The sequence below is a fragment of the Nanorana parkeri genome, unplaced genomic scaffold (genome assembly GCF_000935625.1).
Source record: "Nanorana parkeri isolate BGI_ZX_2015 unplaced genomic scaffold, ASM93562v1 scaffold759, whole genome shotgun sequence".
Classification (NCBI taxonomy): Eukaryota; Metazoa; Chordata; class Amphibia; order Anura; family Dicroglossidae; genus Nanorana; species Nanorana parkeri.
The window spans coordinates 662,178-682,500 of record NW_017307027.1 but is presented as its reverse complement, the minus strand read 5'-3'; the positions used below and the strand labels follow the sequence as shown (position 1 = coordinate 682,500).

General features: G+C 43.1%; 1 protein-coding gene across 1 annotated transcript in view; it reads right to left on the bottom strand.

Annotated features, from left to right (window-relative positions):
* ASPM (abnormal spindle microtubule assembly) overlaps nt 1–19,832 on the bottom strand; it is a 54,508-nt gene extending 34,676 nt beyond the window's left edge. The window contains exons 1-16 of the mRNA XM_018564548.1: nt 19,619–19,832; nt 17,695–17,917; nt 13,535–15,401; nt 12,448–12,534; nt 11,230–11,337; nt 9,997–10,143; nt 9,117–9,362; nt 6,702–6,769; nt 6,426–6,567; nt 6,125–6,255; nt 5,539–5,714; nt 5,275–5,420; nt 5,036–5,121; nt 4,316–4,534; nt 3,906–4,110; nt 1,801–1,946 (exon numbers count right to left, since the gene is read on the bottom strand). Of these exons, the coding sequence (XP_018420050.1) occupies nt 1,801–1,946; nt 3,906–4,110; nt 4,316–4,534; nt 5,036–5,121; nt 5,275–5,420; nt 5,539–5,714; nt 6,125–6,255; nt 6,426–6,567; nt 6,702–6,769; nt 9,117–9,362; nt 9,997–10,143; nt 11,230–11,337; nt 12,448–12,534; nt 13,535–15,401; nt 17,695–17,917; nt 19,619–19,812 (4,191 nt within the window). The 5' untranslated portion in view covers nt 19,813–19,832. The remainder of the gene's footprint in view (nt 1–1,800; nt 1,947–3,905; nt 4,111–4,315; nt 4,535–5,035; nt 5,122–5,274; nt 5,421–5,538; nt 5,715–6,124; nt 6,256–6,425; nt 6,568–6,701; nt 6,770–9,116; nt 9,363–9,996; nt 10,144–11,229; nt 11,338–12,447; nt 12,535–13,534; nt 15,402–17,694; nt 17,918–19,618) is intronic.
* Between the last annotated feature and the right edge of the window lie 491 nt (nt 19,833–20,323).

Sequence of the window (20,323 nt, the reverse complement as noted above, 5' to 3'; positions counted from 1 at the left end):
ATCCCCGCACACCTGGTCCACACTGCACCCCCCACACACCTGGTCCACACTGCACCCCCACTATATCCCCGCACACCTGTTCCACACTGCAGCTCCGTACAGCTATTCCACCACTGACTTGCTTTCAGAAGGTGGGCCCTCGATTGTCAGCGGGCCAGCGACGGGTGAGGGAGATCGCGCCGAGGAGAGCAGCGGCGTGCACGGCTTCGCTTGCACGGCGGCCGCAACGGGAGCAGTGTGTGACGTGTGGCTCAGGTCGCATGTGGAGCCCCGAACAGGCAAATCAATCGATAGCCGACGAATCGACGATCGAAAACGTTGCCAACGTTTTCAATCGTCGATTTTAATAGACTAAATCGATTAACTGTTGCAGCTCTAAAATGTTTCAGCATGTACTACGAGAGCCGAGTCTTAAGGTGGCCATACACTTTGCAACCCTTGCAAGACTTTTGTCTTGCAAAGGTTGTAAAGTAATAAAAAAAAAAACGTACGAACTGCCCATCTTGGACAGGCAGATCGTACTTGCGATCATCTTAATTTCTGTCACGTCCTATCGTCCGGAGCGTCTTATAGACCGCAAAATACGGTAGTTTGGATGGTTCTCACTATTCAAAATGTGATACCTGCCCACCTAGATAGAGATAACTCTCCATTTCCAAAAAAGCTCAGCAAAAGCCCCACTCCAAGTCAAATTGCATACGATAATAAAGAACGCGTGGGTGGAACCAGATGTGTCGGATGCCGAGTCTGCCAGCGGCCGTAGCTATTCCAAAGAGCCATGAGCATAGGGACAGGCGGCTATACTCTACTTTGGCAGGGCACCCACTTAGTTATTAGTTACTTAGTTTAGTCAGTTTGCCTTTATAGTAAAATGTATGTGTTGAGAAATTGAGCTTCGTTTAATTTGCATACCAGTAGCCCAAGCGCTAATTCCGCAATGTCTGGGCAAAGAAGTAGCATTCTGAGGGATCCACGCCATCCTGCAAACAAGCTAGGATGGATGGTCCATTGAGCTCGCCCCCATTATCTCAGGAAGAGTGATCTCCCTGGTGCACAAATCCATGAACGCACTCTCCAACTGTCACAACAGTGCTGAGCTGAACGAGAACAAAAATATGGATTTGTAGATGAGAGAGAACCCTTTTTTTCTGTGATGGATGTACACCATCTGTCCTACATTATATGAAGGACAAAGCAGATCGCTTAGAATGCCGCTTCCTTGGCCACGCATAGCCTATAGATATGTAATGTAAACGAAACTCAACTTGTCAACACTACACTGTGACCCAAAGCTCAGTATATCGCGAGCTATAGCTTGCGGTACACTAAGACCGCCACAGCCGGATACGGACATTAGGGTCGAGATCCACCCAGCTGCGTGAGTAACAGCTGACTCTGCCCATCTTGAGGCAGAGCCAGCTCTACCCCGCCCCCTCCATTCCTCCACTTAGCGCTGGAGGATCGGAGCGGGGGAATCCCTGCAGGGAGCCGTGACCGACAGTCACGGCTCTCTGCAGGGAGATGATCAAGAAGTGAGCGGATGGTATGTGCTCGCTCACTTCCAGATCTTTTGAGCTGATGCGTTTCATTGTCCCACGTCGGCTCGAACTATGAGGATGAATGATTTTCACTCACCTCATAGCTCTCCTTTAAGTTAAACCACGTGTACTGATCTGGAATGCTACAAATTGTACTGTCCCTTCATAATCATGGTGCAGGCAAGGACAGGGTTAAATTAAGCCACATAGTAAGATTGTTTTTATAACAGGAGAGATCTTGAGCCTAGTGACACTGCCATACCTTTTCATCTGGGATTGTATTAGATGTATCAGTGTGATGGATCATGGCAGGAATACCCCCGAGATTAGACACTGCAGTCTGCAGAAGAATGAAGTTTGTTCTTTCATTATCCAATAATTCTTTGAACAAGGCTGAGGTGGTAAACCCTGTAAAACAAATAGAGTAATAATGGAAATGAGCATCAATAACCCTCATGGTGGCAGGACATGTAAAACTGTCAGATATGGGTGGATGCTGATGGGTTGAATTGTAAATTGGCTTCATCTGTCTCTCGGGTACACCATTGGTAAAATATCTTCTATTGCAGTACCAGTATTGAGACCAAGACCCCTCACAGATGCAGTTAGGGGAGGCCTGCACTATTCTACCCATTCTATCAAATTCTTTACAGTAATAAATATTTGATTCGAGTGCCGTCTGGTTTTCAGATTCTTTTACTGAGCATGGAGGAAGAAGAGCATTTACAGTGAACTTATTAGAATGCAATTTCTGCACTTGAGAAGACAAAGCTTTTGTATGCCAACCTTTTACTTACCCCCAAACCACACTCTCCCTCAATTATAATGCAATGCATGCCTAGGTGACCTACACAGAACCCATGAACTGGAAAGTGAGAACTCCAGGAGTAACAGAGTTACGACTTCTCAACGTTTGAACCTGCATACAGTATACACCCAGATTCAGGGACTTCCTAGTTTTTAGGAGCAGCTTTGGGTGGTTGTGTCCATCCAATCTATTTTCCACAGTAACATGATCACTTAATTTGAACTCCAAGCAGTTACAACACACAAAATACAGAAATTCTATTTGTTTTGTTCAGCCACTAGAGAAGGAAAAAAAAAAGAAGGGAGGAAGAGGAGAAGAGCAAAATTGGGGAAGGAGAGACGTTATTTTTGCCAGACACAGTTTTTATAGACAGGCATTACCATGAAGGTAAAGCAGTTTTTTTACATCGGGTTTTCACAGCTGCTATCTAGGAATTGAAGGAGAGAGGGAGCCATAAAGAGTTTACAACTGCCTCCAAGTGATGTTTAATGGTATAGCAAGAGTAACGGCATGGGCTACTTTAATAAAGCCTGGGACTATCATAATTCAGACACACTCTGATATGGACCAATCTAATTGTCCTTTCAAATACGAAAACAGATGATACTTAGAGAGCGAAAATACTTAACTATAGTTAGTTAATGAACTGCTGTTTTGATCTCTCCCCAGATCTCTCATCACAAGTGACGAGAGAGCATGGAGCCTCTTCCCGGCCAATCAGGAAACCGGGCAGAGTGTAATGACGCGCTGCCCAGTTTCCTGATACAGGAAGCATCGGGCTAGGCATAAGCCATATCGATACTAGTATCGGTGCATCCCTAGTCATTACGGGAATACTTTAGGTAGAGCTGGCCAATCGGAAGCTTTTCCTGAACTCTGAATCTCCCCATTGGTTGATATCACCTTGAACAAGCAACACCCTGGTTTGCAAGTGTTACAATGCCTCTTACAGACCAAACCTAGGTACTTTGCACGGTTTATCAAATATGTCTGAAAGAGGCAGTAAACCATTGCATCCAACTAGATTTCAGTTGGAGGAGCTCTTCAGCTGGTTCTTCTGCTCAGCAAGAAACAGAGGTTCAAGAAAGATAACATTGCAAGCATCAATGGGATGCTCACCTGCAGACTGGAGGCATAAAAACATTGCCGAGTAAAGCTAGCGTTACTCGGAGAGTAATTTCATAGGCACTGCAGAGGGAGCACTTACACTTATACTGTAGATACAGTTTGCAACTGAGCTAGGAAATGAGACACAATGGTTACAAACAAAACAGCAAGGAAATGTCCCATCTTTTGTACATTTACATTATGGTTGCACATAACTGTTAAGGTTGGGGTAATAACCAGACCTATTTGCAGTAATCATTGGATCATATATTACTTGACCCCAAGAAGTTTCTCAATGCAAGCTGTGCATTATAAGGACCTGTCACAAAGGGAAATGTTCTAAAGACCGGTAACAAAGAACCTGCCAAAAGGTTCTAACCCTTGTTTGCTCTATACAAAAAAGTTTGGGTCTGACTTACAGTTTAAAGCAATAGTAGAAAAACTAGAGTTACCTTCATCACACATTCCAGACCACATATCGACAGAGTTATCAGAATCTGAGGAAGAATTCAGTCCTACTGTCCCATTCTCATTACACTCTATGGTCTGTGTTGTCCGCTGACAAATAGCATCTAATGCCACATAGCTGGGGTGGTAATGGTTAATTAGGTAACAAAATACTCTCCCATCAGAAAATGACACCGTAAAATTTTCAACCTACAAGCAAAAACAAATGCATAGGTTATATCAGAGAAATACAATCCACTGAGAATGTGAATCAAATGTAGGAGTGTTTGACCACTACAAGTATTTTGTGTCATGTACTCCATTATTCTTCACATTCCTGTTGAGTAGAAATAAGCATTTTAAAAAGTGACCAGAATACTATTTTTAGGTTACACAAACACCAAAACAACATTACCTTTGTGTTATAGAAGGCACATACTGCATTAACCCATTCCATGAGTAGCAGCACTGGCTCGTTGTAATTTTCCGGTAAAAATGGGTTACTGTCACGCTTCTTAGCCACTGTTGGAAATGACAGGGCACGTAGGGCAGCAAGCCTTTTCTGGGTGCTGTACCGGTGTGTCAGGAACTTTATCTCCTCTTTTAGATTGTCAACATTCAGCACAACTTCCACCTATCACAGAGAGGTAAAAAAACTAACATTGGTCATAGCCGATTAGATGGAAAGAAAGACAGCCATAGTATTAGGTCGAAGGATTATAAATTTTTATATAGGGAAAAAGGGGGAAAGTTTTGCTGATGTTATAGTCACAGCATGACTTGACTACCGTGTTTCCCCGAAAATAAGACAGTCTTATGGAGGATCGGAGAGGGGAATCCCTGCAGGGAGCGGTGACAAGACGATCGGGAAGTGAACAGATCGGTGCACGTTTCTGTTCACTTCCCGATCAATAGAGCCCACCTGCGACAGCTTCTTTGTCAAACGTTGGCTCTAACCAGGAGGATGAGTGGAAATCACTCACCTCATAGTTCTCCCTTAAGGGTTTGGGTTTTTTTTTGTCTTTGCAGGGTCAATCTGCATATCTACAAGAAGGGCAGTTTTATTAAAAATGGTTAGTAGGACACAGAAAAGTTACATACAACTCTCCCTACACATAAACATGCAAGACAGTACCTGGAAGGTAAAAACAATATTCCACAGCAAAGCCAATGTACGTTCTCGGTGTCTGTCCACAATGTCTTTGGATGAGATTGAGTGACCTGCAATGCATTTAGAGTTGATATGTCAAATTGTGTTTGGAAGGGTGAAAGGCTATTAGAACGTGTAATTACACAGCAGTAACACTTTGAAGATGAATGTTTGAGTATAAAATTAATCTCTTCATCTATGAAATCAAAAGATCAGCTATTTACCACGCTCATCTTTAATCTGAACTCCTCTATCTGCCAAAACTTGCAGTGCCACCTCCACATTGTGCATTTTCTGCAGACGACTTATTGCTGGGACTCTCAGCTTTTTGGACAGGCTCCAGTTATGAGTTAGGAGTTCCATCATTCTACTGTTTACAAAGACAAAGATAACATTATTTTACCTTTTTTTGTTTTAGTGAACCTGTTAGCGACGAAAAGTACCGGTACTTCTGAAAGCAAACTACAAGGCATATGTATGTTACTCACACCAAGCGAACTCCACATTGTAAATCCACTGCAAGATTTGTGACTGCAAAGTCAAATTCATCAAGAGGTGTTTGGACGTGGCTGACATGTAACCCCAGATAACCAAGATGACGTGAAAGATCTCCTTCTCCACTCAGAAAATCACGAGAGAATGCCAGCAGAAGGTCTTTACTTGTCTGTGACAACACAAAAACGCAGGACACTAGGTAAAGAGCATACATGTTCAATACTTGCAAAAATTATTACAGTGGACCTGTCACACTTATTACATAAGACTCAACAGAACTCGGCAGCATCATCAAAATCACATTAACACATGTACAGTATATAAAAATAAATAGAATAACCGAAGAGCAAAAAGGTAGCAGATCCTGGATATATACACTAATATAGTTTGGCCAACAGTTTTCAGACGGACCAGAACATCTATCAGGGAAAGATCTAATATGGCACTGCTAACATAATTTGCTTATGGGGTTGTAAGATCATTTCTTAGTGCAGTAGCACTCATTCGACAAACAGGACCAGATCCATGATTTTTCAAACATCTATAAATAAAAAGGAAAAAATAAATAAAAATACCTACCTTAAATTCAGCATCCTTACAAAACAGGCAGGGATCGTGATCAATAAGCCTCGACTGTTTAGCATAATCAAGAAAGAAAACCAGCAGCAGCAGTTTTTTCAATGTAAACTTGGACAAAGCCTCCTCATGACCTAAAAACAGACAGAAAAAAAAATATCAGTAAAAACAAGTAGTTTAATAATAGTACAAAAGAAAAATCATACCATTTGTAATGCCACAACGAACACTTCTCTTCAAAAGACTAAAAAAGTTTTATGGATACTTTATTTTTTATAGATACTTGAATGCTGAAAATACTCACCATCACGATACAAGTGCGGTACTGAGGGATGTCTGTACTCTGCAGCAATATCTGGATTCCAGAGGAGACGATTCAAGATGAACAACGCAAGGCCAGTGACATCACTATTGCCATCAAGTGAAATTAGCTCTCCAAATGTAGTCTGCCAATCACAAAATGACATTAAGAATAAATTACACCCCTAAATAATAAAACGCATAGTAGTTCTATAAAGCCACAAGTGCAAAGTTGCAACTGTTAAAATAGGCACGTTGACTTCATTTAAACAGGTATTACCTCCAGTGCTACACGAAGCCACAATGGATTATATGAAAGAAGCCAGCTTAAGATTTTCTGACGCTCGCCTAGAAAATTGATCCAAGGTTGAAAAAACAAACAAACATTCTATATGTTAACAATTCTTCCATAATCATTTTTACAGGATATTTATGAACATTTTAAAAAGCAACACATAAGCCCAGTAAGGACAACCACTAAGAGGATAAAAGAGTAAAACTCTGCCATGCTTAAAGCCAAAACATGTGTAATAAATAAGCAGTTTAAAAAAAAAAAAAAAATTAAATGCGTGGAGGGCCGCTGCAAAGTATAAAAAATAAACCCCACTTACCTCGCAACAAGGAGTCTCCTGCAGACAACGCTGAGCTTCTAGGCACTGAGGGGAGTGAGGAGATGCACATCGAGCAGTGAAGTGCTTGGGCACATCAGCTGCCCCTTCTCACTACTTTCCCATTCACAAAATGCCTTGTATTTTTCTTTTCAAAGAATACAAGGCATTTTGTGATTGAAGAGGAAGGGGTGTGGATGTGACATTCTCTCTCCTCCAATCAAAGAATGCATTGCATTCTTTGTAAAAAGAGAAAAGACATTTTGTGAATGGGCAAGTAGTGGTGAAGGGCAGTTGATGCACTGGAGTACTTCATTGCTAGAGTTGCATCTCCCACTCAGTGCCCAGAAGCTCAGCATTATATGCAGGAGACAGCTTTTTTTATACTATGTAGCAGTCGTTCACACACACCACAGAAAAAGTTATAATAGTTTACCCACCTAGTGCATTCATTTTTTTTTTCTGGCTTTAAAGGAAGCCTGTGATGAAAGAAAAACATGGGGTGCCATGGAAGACTTCTAAGCATGTTAGTTGCCTGGATGTCCTTCGGTGTTATTCAACCCACTTCCTGTGAGCCCAAGGCATCGGGGACCAGCCCCCTAGCGTGTATAATCGGGTCTCCCCGGACTCACAGAAGAAATCTCTAGAGAGCAGACCAAATAATTAAAGTGACACTGAACTCAGGAGTAAAGCTTAAAAATGCATTGCCTTACCTGTTAACAAAAAGTGTTTCTTATTTGTGTATCACTCACCTGTAGATCCCCCAATCATCTCTGAACTCATGCTGACACTGTCCTTCCTTCTAGAGGGTGGCTACTTTTGTTCCCTGTGAGTTCTATATTGGCCACCACGCCAAGCTTGCTCCTGTGACAGACTATAACGTCAATACAAATTAGCTAACTAAACGTGAGATTGTAGTCCATCACAGGAGCAAGCTTGGAGCGGTGACTAGTTTACAACCTCCACATGGTCCACGGGGAACAAAAGTAGCCACCCTCCAGAAGGACAGTGTCGGCACCAATTCAGAAATTAATTGAGGATCTGCAGCAGAGTGATACACAAATAAGATACATTTCTGTTAATTGCTCGGGTACTTTAATGCATTTTTAGGATTTAACTCCTGAGTTCAGTGTCACTAAGTGGGCCATCTAGACCAGTGGTTCTCAACCTGTGTAACCTCAGGACCTACATTTCTCCTTGGTCATTAAGTCGCGACCCAAGTCGCACTGCAATGGATGCGCAGCATTAGAGTACCGCGTGTTCCAGTGCGAGGGTACGAAATGTGGGTGGGAGGTGCATTTGGGGTACCATACAAATGAATGGCAATGCGACACACCTCCCACATCAGAATGCACGGTAGGTGCGATTACGTGGTACAGTGCGTTAATTGCATGGTACTATGTGATTAACACACTGTGCTAGTGTGAATGGGCCCTCAAAAACACTGACAGACACAATTTCACACACAAATTTAAGGTCCACCCAGTCTCCCTACCTTACGAGAACTGGAGTGTATCCTCAGCCAGTGTGGGCTGCTGTGCTGTGACAGAGCTCCATCCATATGTGCATTGCTTGTACAGCTCTTTTGCGCACCCTGTAGAGGTGCCGGGAGCCAGAAAGTAATGTCACTCTGTTCCAGGCACCTCTACAGGACATGTGAGAGTTGTAAGCAATGCACATATGGATGGGGCTCCCTTGCGGCCACAGTCCCATCCCAAGCTGACACTCGGCGTCCCGCAGCATATTTCAAATGGCTGCTTGGCACAAGAACTGACAGTGCTACGCTAGGTGGAGGCAGAGGAGCCTCTCACCTAGAAAAGTGGAAGGCATGCCGTGACCCACTGAAAACGGGGTCACGACCCAATTTTGGGTCACGACCCACAAGTTGAGAACCAAGGATCTAGACAGTATTCAGGAACTGGCCAATGCGAAAGAAAGAAAAAAAAGTGTGTAATACACACACACGAAAAGCTTTAGCCCTTACAATATTCATGCGAAGATGTCACATTTACTATATAAATACAAAATTACCAGTATAGGCAACATTTTCACTTTGAGGGTTTTATTTAAAAGAAGTTTGACCTTACCAACATCTTTCCAGAGATGTCTGTCTTTCCTTACAAGAAGGCGTCGAGCTTCAATCTCTACTTCCAGTCTCCGAATGGCTTTTACCACAGGGTCGGAGGTGAAGAGGCGGCAGGCCGATCTCCTTAGTCTATTCAACCTGCATCGGGCTGTGTATGCTTTCAAGGAAACCTCTTCCTTGGTTGGAGCCTTAGGCACACTCACTTTGTGAGAGCTCTCAGCTCCAAGGATCAGAGCAGCTGCATTTACTAGGATAAAAAACAAAAGATGGATTATAGTCATAACCTATATAAATGAAAGTTACCAGGTGAACTTACCATCTCACACTGCTTCTATACCAATTGTGTCCGGCAGTTTCTACTCATCTATAAATCCATATACCTTCATAAATTCCCACCTAGGGTTCTCATTTGTATCTTTTTATTCCCATATTAAATGTTTTCACCCTGTGACCTAACCAGTGTCCAGAAATTATAGTTCCCTCTCCAAAATGACATGCAACTCAACATTGGCAGGAATGCTAATTAAATCACGTGGTCTCCCCCCCACTAAATCCTTAATCTACAACGTACCACCAGATGGTCATAAGCAGAAGGTATCTTGTCAGATATAAAAACTAAAGCACAACATATTCAATAAAAAAAAATAAAGTACAACTTAAGCCAAAATGTATTGTTTAGTTTTGGATAAGGTGCTAAAGGGTTAGAAACTCGAGTTTATGGTCATCTGTGCCCCTACATAATTCCTATAATTTGATGTTCGTGTGATGGAAGACAGACAGAAAAGGAAGTCAGGGGGAAATCTCCCCATTGGGTACATAGATAATATTTAAAAATCAGATGAGAACTCACCCTATCCCACTTTGTCTATTGAAAAACTAACCTTTCATAGAATCTGTTTTTACTGCAAAGTCATCTGGGGTGAGTATGAAATTTAGCCACCAAGTAAAGCCCCGTTCTTGCTTTGCCATCCAGCGCTCATCATAAAACATGTTTTTGGCAGCAAATGGCATGGGGTGTCGAGGAATGACTGCAAATAAGAAACAAGTATTACTACTGGGAGGAAGACCTAAGAAACGTACATTACACAGTTCAGTAGGAGTCAATAGATGCCCACATTTGCTAAAGACATTTTTCAAGTTATTACCCGACTGACAGTCTCTTTAAAGTGTATTTCCACTTTTGTAGTCAAATTTGATAAGACCCCTCTACATGTTTGCCATGTGTTCCTATTCACACAGCATGCTGAAAAAGAACGATTAGAAAATATTTCTAACCTTTTAGATGTTTTGTTGCAGCAGTCAACATGGCTGAATCCAGGTTTTTTTTATCAGCACCTTCACAGTGAGCTGCCCTTTAGAGGGATTTAGGACTGAAATTTGAGGATTGTGTTTTACTCATTAACATTTGAATACATAAAGTATCTACTTTACAAGTTATAATGAAATCAGCTAGCGCTGTGTAGGTAAGGGTAACAAACCCCTTAAGGACCCTCCTAACCTTACAGGGAAGTAGACATTTTAAACCTTAGGAAGCCAAGAAACCCTAACCCAACTGCAAGCAGTTTTTAAAAAGAGAATTATGGGGTGAATGCACTCATCCCCATAGTTCAAGCCAGCCTGTGACACTGAACCTGTCACAGGTCGGCGAACACACACCACCGAACACTGACTTCCTGATACTCTCCCTGCAGAGAGTGGCGACTGTCAGTCACTGCAGGCATTACACACCGCCTTTCCCTCTGTTTCTTCAGCATTGACCAGAGCAACGGACGGGGAGGGAGCCGGCAGAGCCCGCTGTCAATCCGTCGGGATCCGTCCCGGCTGCAGCACCGCTCTGCGCTCTCAGCATATAGTGGGCAATATACTGAGTTTTGGGTCACCCGAGGACCTTAGTATATTTCCTCCCGTGACGAACTATGACCAAAAAAATGTTAGACCATAGTTCTTTTAAACATCTTCTTTTCGCATATGCTACATGAATGGGAACATGTAACAAATATAAAAAAGGGGTTATCCCAATTCGGCTGAGAAAGTGGAAACACACTTCAAGGCTCATTTGCAGTATCAGATGAAGGTTTTTTAGATACAATTCTGATATGAACACAGGCACATACCTGTTTTAGCAGTCTTCATGAAAGTCAGCTTTGATTGTGGAACAGCAACAACTCTCTTGGAATGTTTAAAGGTGACAGCAGAATGTAACTGTGGCAGCTCTGTCTTATCTGGAAAGAAAAAAAAAAAAATCAAATTAAAACAGGAGAACTATGAGGCGAGTGATTTTCACTCAACCTCATAGTTTGAGCTGACCTGTGACAATGAAACCGCCAGAGGTCGGCTCTATAGATGGCAGTCATTTAGATCCACTGACTTATACTTAGATGTGGAACAAGTATGCAGGTCAAAAGCAGTAACTTTTTACTTGTTTCGTGCTTCTTCCTGATCAAAGACTCAAAGTATTGAAGCCAGAGACAGTTAGGCAACTAGTGTGTGAATCTATCTATATATATGGAGAAGGTCAAAATTGGCAACTTTTTCTTCCTGCTCAAGTTTATGCATTAGCCATTCTAGAGAATATTATCACGTGGACAATTACCATATTTTTCGCTCCATAAGACGCACAAACCCCCCCCCCCCCCCCCAAAAGGCATCTTATGGAGCGAATCCCTATCGCCCGATACATGCAGTTTCGGGCGCCGGGCGAGTAGTTTCTTGTACATTTAGCCCTGCTCTGGACAAACAGAGCTAACTGTACAGAGGGAGCCGCTGCTCGTTTAATACAAGTGATCTAATGAGATCACTTGTATCAAACCGAGCGATGGCGGCGATCGTGCCCGGGGCCCACCGCCGTTGTTTTCAGGGTCCCCTGCTCCTCTGGGGGACCCGTGACCACGGCATAGGAGCTCACCATAGAGCCCCTAGAACAGACAAAGAACGTCCTTTCTTCATCTGCTCTGTGTGATCACCGAGACCGTGGCGCTGTAATCACATTACAGCACCACCGGCGCTGTAATCACAGCACCACCTGTCACTAACTACAGCTGCTTTCACAGAACCTCCCTGCGTCCTATGGCTCTTTATGGAGCGCAAAATACGGTAGTTAAGGTATTTTTCAAATTTCAGTATATTCAATTTAAATCCATCCTATTACACACCCAGTCCCTGGAAAAGAATGCAATGAAGAATGATACAGAAAAAAATAAAGTTGGTGGAGAGTAACGAAGCAGCAACAGCTTCAACAAATGGGTCATTGGAAAGGCAAATATATATATATATATATTTTCACTTTTTTTCTAAAAAACAAAGTGTACCTGCTAGTGCACAAATGTAAGTACCTATCTGCCGAGATTTTGCCAAGGTGGGCTTTCCTTTGACTTCAGGCTTCGTTTTATGGCTTTTCCAAAGATTCGGTGTTGAAGAAGCTATGCATAAAAAAAACAAAGATGACAAATATAGAAAAGAGATTTTCTCGAATAATGGCTAATTCAGTCACCCTACCATCATATACTTTCAACCAGCTGTAATGCAAGTGCTAGGCCATCTACACTATGCGTCAAGCACAACTTGGGCTTTAAATTTCCCCACCCAGTGCCTTTTCTAGATGTCTTCAAGTTGAACATACAATGTGCTGCGAGATCTTCTGACCTTCAGGAGGTGGGCAGTTCTCAAACATGCAGAGAGCAGCACTGACCTGATGCATAGACTGCATCATTAACACCAAGTACAGGTTATCATGGTGACACGCTGCACTCACAGTATGTCCTCAAGTCTTCTGGGATAAAATCACACTGAGTGCTGATGACTGTGGACATCCAGTGGCAGAATGTAATTACTGCAGGGAAGGGCAATGGAGAGGAGGAGAGTATTACAGCAAGAGCTGCATTTTTTTTATTTCGAGTAGTGCTGGGGGACCGTTTAAGTAAATAAACAGAAAAGCCCAGAGTTGGTCTTTAAAAAGGAACCTGCAAATATAAAAAGTAATGCAAGCACATATTACTGATTTGAAGGCTCAAGCTGCAGAGCTGTCACCCTTAAAAAGTGCAGATGAGCGAGTATTCAGCACCAGATACAAATCAGCTGTATGCTAAAACAGAGGTCTCCCCTGCACTTCTGGAGCATTTCTTGTACTCCACAATGCTGTGCACTCAGCCTTACACATTCTGGACCAGATATGACAAACTGGCATGTTTTGTAAAGCATTCCTCCCTCTTCTTCCTTGCACCCTACAGCCAGTTTATTCATTTAAAAATGCAAAACTATAACAGCTGTGAGTCAATTTTACAAAAAACTATTTTTTTTTTTTTTTAATTCAAATTTACATTTCTTGTACCATAAGAAAAAAAGGCAGGGCTGTTTTGTTGTCTAACACAAAATGCAATATAAAAATGGCCAATAAAAAAAAAACAAAAAAAAACAACTTACTCATTCTGGTTCCCCGTTGACGCTCTTGACTTTTTACACGCTGAGATACAGCTGGTTTTGACAGATGACTTCTCTTAGCTTGGACGACATTTAAAGACTCATTGGATGCCCCAGATGACCAAACAGAAATCTCTGCACTTCTCCTCTTGTGACCACAGATAGATATGGATGTGTCCTTGGTCATGGGTGATCCTGAATAGCTGGCAGGTCTTGATATGGCAAAGTCCTTGGACAGAGGCGGTCCTGAACAGCTGGCAGGTCTAGACATGGCTGTGTCCTTGGTCAGAGGCGATTCTGAACAACTAGCAGGTCTAGATATGGCTATGTCCTTGGTCAGAGGCGATTCTGAACAGCTAGCAGGTCTAGATATGGCTATGTCCTTGGTCAGAGGCAATTCTGAACAGCTAGCAGGTCTAGATATGGCTATGTCCTTGGTCAGAGACAATTCTGAACAGCTAGCAGGTCTAGATATGGCAAGGTCCTCAGTCAGAGGTGATTCTGAACAGCTAGTAGGTCTAGATATGGCTACGTCCTTGATCAGAGGTAATCCTGAACAGCTAGCAGGTCTAGGTATGGCTATGTCCTTGGTCAGAGGCAATTCTGAACAGCTAGCAATGCTAGATACAGCTGTCTCCTTGGTCAGAGGTGATCCTGAACAGCTAGCAGGTATTGATACACTTATGGAAGGAAGGTCTGGAGCACTAATGGAAGGAAGGTTTGGAGCACATAACACTGGCAATTGCTGGAGCACATCACCCTGGGAATCCTCTTTGCCCTCTAGTTCAACACACTTCAACCTTCTACGGGACTTCAGCTGAGGTCTATGTAAATTGTCACTGCAGTCTGAAGACCTGGCTTTTGTAACTGTTGCCGAGTTTATCTGGGCTTTTCCAGTGTTATTGGCCACAGAATTGCCACTCAACAGCAATGGAGCGCTCCTACCTTTTTTCTTTTTGACACAATAAGTTAATCTGGAAATCTCAGGATCTGCATTCGCAGAGGCCTTAACAGAAAAGACTTTGTTGACAGACTCCGTTCTAAACTGGCTGGACTTTAAATCTTCCACAACAGGAGGTGTTAAAAAATTATCTCTGACAAACTGCTCTGGTGACAAAACTGGAGTATGATTAACTGCGTCCTGATATTCATCTGAAACATAACTGTTGCTGATAAATGAATCGGGACTTAAAGCTTTTCTTTGCGGTGTGAGCACCGCCGATGGTGGCGTCTGCATCTTTAAGCTCATCTTTGTAAAACATTCATGGAAAGACTCTTGGAAGGAGCTGGACTTTTCAGATGCATCATGTCTAATAGCAAGCTCGGCATTATAAAACTCAGTCGGGGATAAGGTTTTAAAGGCATTTACCAGACTTGGCGTACAAGTATAATTATGCTGGGGGCCATGCACTGGATTTATTGGCGAGATGGACACTTTGTTCACCCTGTGTTCAGTGAGAGTCCATTGTTCCTCAAGAACAAAATCCCTGTTAATTGTAGATGTGGCTGCAACTTCTTCTATGGTCTCGTACTCGGTGCACAGAATAGAGTATGTCTTTGACCTCTTGAGTGATCCTGGGATAAAAGCTTGTAGATCATTACCAAGCGGACTGACTTGGAGAGCAGGAGCTTTATTTTCTGTGCTCCGCCTACCTTTCTTGACACGAGAGTCTCTGATACCTGGTTTGGAAATATTCTCACATGACCTTAAAGGATTATTTGCCACTCCGGATACTCCTTGGCCATTTTTGTGTTTTACATTAAATGTTTTGTTTTTGATGACTGTAGAAGAAAGATCTTTATTATTTGGTCCAGAAACCTTTGCTCCTGCAGGAGTATATTTCTTCTTTATGGTATTCCAACGAGCTCTCTGCAGTGTATTCAAAAGGAAATGCAATGTCATTTCATGTACAAAGACAGAGAAGGCAACATACATATACAGGGAAACATTTGAAGTTTTGAATGGGGAAGGAAGAGAGGTCGGGGATTAGGATTAGAACCCCTGTCCAAATGTTATGATTTTCTGTGTCCCGCTGGGAAGATTCAAGCTCTCTAATCTGGTTGGCTATTGTAACTGCAACAGTAAATGATAGAAAAGCCAAAAACATTACAACTGTCCCCAAAGAAGGAATAGGAGGGCAAATCTGCTAATGTGGACACTTGTTTTAGTGACAATTGTCTAAAGCTGCCCATACACCTATAGATTATCTGCAGAATTTCTACGGTCAGATGGTGCAAAAGATTCCTCCATCTACGCTAAACTGTGGATGGAGGAATCTACCACTGGGCCAAGCTTCAGTATCTTGCTAGTCGGCCCTGCTGGCTGTCAAAATACCTGAACAATCTGATTGGATGCAGGCACTGTTCAGGTATTTTGAGAGCCAGTGGGGCCGACTAGCAAGATACTGAAGCTTGGCCCAGTGGGAGATTCCTCCATCCACACAGTTTAGCATACATGGAGTAACCTGTTGCACTTTTTCCATCCGGCCATAGAAAATCTACAGATAATCTATAGGTGTATGGTCAGCTCAAGAGGGGAATTTCCTTTACTTTGAAGAAATTTAAAATGACACTTCCTGTGCCATTTCCACAACAGGAAGTAAAGGGAAATCTCCGCAATAGCACAAAAACTAAAATGACAGGTTTTTTTTTTTTTTTTTACTTTTTCTATCGAAAATAGAAATAACGTTTTAGTTATACTTACACCATTTATGTTTCATTAACTAGGAAAGTTAAATTGCAGGGAAAAAAAAAAAAAACAACACACAGCAAAGCTATCCCACCACCCAGTCTATGAATCTCTGGCAGAACCTCAGCATCTGACACTAAAGCCAGGTATACATGCTTATATTCTCTTCTTTTAACCAGTGCGTATGAATGAAGACAATATAAGATGCCTTCATGCACGCTGAACAATATGGATGGACGAATCCCTCACTGTTTCTACTGTAGTCTGACCATTGGCAGAATTCCCAAAGTTGCTTGCAGCTAACTGGCTGCAAGCACCACTTGATGAAAATGTACATGTTTCTTCAACAAAAGTTGATAATGATCGACTTCTGCCACGGGAATAGTGTCACCAACCCAGCAAATTTCAGCCGGATCCTGCTGAATCGACCCAAATTAATTGTGTGTACCTGGCTTAACATGCATGACAGTGTAAAACCAGGCTAACAGAAGTGGCATGTTTAAAAGAACAGCTTCATTTTGGGGGAAAAAAAAAATTAATAAATGCACCAACTTTGATGAAAAGAAAATGTGCATTTATTAATTTTTTGCACTTAGGCCAGCAGAGCATTGCAACCATGATCAATGCATCATGGGTGCAATGCACAGGCTCCTGCTCAGTTTACATTCCAGTCCCATACAGGAGGTACAGACCTTCCATTACGGGACTGGAGAAAGTAATCAATGGACTACAAGTGCGGTGACGACATAACTAGGGCTGCAACAACTAATCGACATAATCGATGATTGAAAAAGTTGTCAACTTTTTGGTAGAGTTGTCAACTTTTTCAATCATCGATTAATCTACTTCCGATTGGTTGGCCCTGTTCACGGCTCCACACCTCCTCCCCACCTTACGCTCGCCACTGCCAGACCCGCCCGCATCCACACACCGCACCTCCTCCCCGCCCAAATCCATGATCGGCACAGGGACGTATGGGAGAAGAAGTAAGGAGGAGCAGGTGTGGGCGGATGACAGCCGCCGATAGACAGGCCCGATCTCAGAAACAAGTTGCTGGAAGACTGCTCAGGTAAGCCTGCACTTTCCCACACATGGTGCTCTATAATGTATTGCTGGGATTTGTATTCCTCTATAGCTGGTGGTATTCTGCATTGCGCTGTATAATGTACTATTGCTGGGATTTGTTGTATTCCTCTATAGCTGGTGGTATTCTGCATTGCGCTGTATAATGTACTATTGCTGGGATTTGTTGTATTCCTCTATAGCTGGTGGTATTCTGCATTGTGCTGTATAATGTACTATTGCTGGGTTTTGTAGTCCTCTATAGCCGGTGCCATTCTGCATTCATTGCTGTATAATTTTACACTTTTCATTTCACTATATTGTTCACCACAGACTTCACACAATAATGTTTATTCCGATTCGAAAACGTGAGCTCTATAAATAAATTATTCTAACACAAGGTTACACTCACCTTCTTCTTAGATGGCAGCTCCGCATGTCCCAGAAGTACAGCTTGGTGCTTTACAAGATCATTTACCACAAATGTGACAAGTTCTCTTATGCCTCCTTCTTCTACTGGAGTCCATGTGATAGTCAATGGAACAGATTCAAAGGGCTGCACAATACAAAGAATAAACTTAACAGAGATGATCACTGAAGGTGACATTTCTTTAAATGGCGATGTAAAAGGATAACTGTACCCATAACAGATCATGCAACCGAACCTTAATGCAATATTATGTAACCAGAGAGTGCCCTACCAAGAGCCTAACCAGAGAGTGCAGAAATAGGATTTGGCAGTGACTAGAGCAGGATTATCTAACCCTTCAGCATAGCACAGACAACACTATGGCATGGCTGCTACTCTCTATTTCAGCAACAAATTGTATAGAAGTTGGAGTACCAAGGAACCTGCAATTAGTTTGCTTTGGGTCCCAAGTAATCTATGTCCTTAAAGAGTCCAAAAGCTGTACTCAATAAAAGGCAGAAAGAGAGCAAAGGGCTAGTCACCTGTATTGTACGTCTTCCTCATTACAGACTTATGCTTTGTTCGACTGTGTCTCTGCGTAGAGGGGGCTATCTTGGTAGAGGGGGCTATCTTGGTAGAGGGGGCTATCTTGGTAGAGGGGGCTATCTTGGTAGAGGGGGCTATCTTGGTAGAGGGGGCTATCTTGGTAGATGTAGGATTTTGCTTCCTGCCTCCAGCAAGGTGAACAGTGAGCAGCACAATGGTGACATCAACAAAACTGAATGACTAGCAGTCAGAGGCAGAGGTGCCTTAGATCTCATACTGCAGATATACATCTATGAGGCACAAGACTACCTGGTCACCCTCTCATACCAGGAAAAGCACTGCGATTTTACAGGGAGAATTCCAGACAAAATATAAACATTTTCATTGTATGGCTTAGGCACAATGAATCATTCTGATTTATAGCATAACTTTATATAGCTTATTTCAACTTTGAACATGAACAAAGGGCTGGAGAAATCCCAGGAGCCAGGTAGGCAATGCTCCTTAAAAATTACAGCTGGCTCCTAACTTTTGAGGTTTTCTATAGTTACTGTCAATAGTTCTGGCTCCTGGATGAGGCAGACTGGCTCCTGAATTCAGTATTCCTTTGTCCACCCCGATCTAACATCCTCTGTGAATGGACTGTGCAATAATAATGACTTTAACATTCTGCCTTACTTGGCTGTTCCTGGCTGCTCACCACCCAGATCAGCAGATTTCTGCAGCGGGCACAGCCAAGGCCTTTCAATCAGTTGACAGGTGGACATTGTCTGCCGCTTACATGCAGCTAAGAACAGATGAGTGGCTCTATACACAGACTACAGCCATGGCCACCCATATGTCCCCAACTGCAGGTAGTCGCTCCGTGTGTACATACATGTGGACTGCTGCTGAGCCTGTCAGGCTTTGTGGCCACAACGGAAAGTAAAACACCGGGCCATACCCAGTGCAGAAATACACTGATGTACACATGACTGTGTGAGTTGGGGGTGGGTATAAATAGTAATAAACATCCAATCCTGAAACATACGCAAAAACACCCCAAAAAAACCCACCAGAGATGTTCAGCTCAAACAGGAATGTGGCCTCGATGATTGTCATGCAGAGTTCACTTCAAGTAGTAACCCAGCTGCTGCTATGGTGAGTCTACGAGTGCTGAACCTGGAGCCTCTGGGCTAATCCAGGACCACTGTGCCCACCATCTGCACCAATAGCGCGCTGCTGTGCCCTCCACCCACACTAATAGGTGTAAAGTAGCTACAGTGAGGGGAATTTATCAAAACTGGAGCACACAAAATATGGAGCAGTTGCCTCATGTTAACCATTCAACTTCTCTCTTCAGTTAAGATTTGAAAATGAAAGAGAGAAGCTGATTGGTCACCTCTTGTGTACGGTCACCTGGGCCGGGTCAGGTGACGGGTTGTGCAGTACTAGATCTGCGCTGCGGGATGAACCGGGCTGGACATATCCGAAGCTCACAAAGGGCGGCCGAGAGAAATGTGTGAGGGAGAGGAGCGGGATGTCCTCCTGGCTGGAGCTGTCCGTCCCTATCCCCGGAGGAGAGATGCTGATCATCGTACAGCCGTATACCGAGCTCCCGGACACTAACACGCCGCACACATCACACCCTCTCCCCGCTGTTCACCTCCCGGACGATTCAAACTCACAGCGCAAGGTGACAGGTCCAACTTCAACCAGCCCTTACGCCCTGTATTCCCTCCCAACCAATAGCAACTTGAAGCAAAGGGGTGGTTAAGCCAATCAGAATGCAAAGTGTCTCATAATAGGCTGTATCCGTAGGACAGCCAATGGGACGCCCGAGATTTATTTAAAACGCAGTATATAGGCGGGGTTATGGTTACGTTAACGACCGCTAGCATGGCAACAAAGTGTTTATAGGAGAAGTTCTCTACCCCTGCTAGTTATACATGACAGGGGTGGTCAGGAGTTCCCGGGCGGTCACCTCTTTTCATGCTAGGAATGTGTGGGGTTTCGAGATTGGAGTTTGTCAATCGTTTTTAAAACATCCGCACCCAATAAAAGTATGCAGAATCTCCAGACAGTCCAGTCTAAAGTCTAAAAAAAA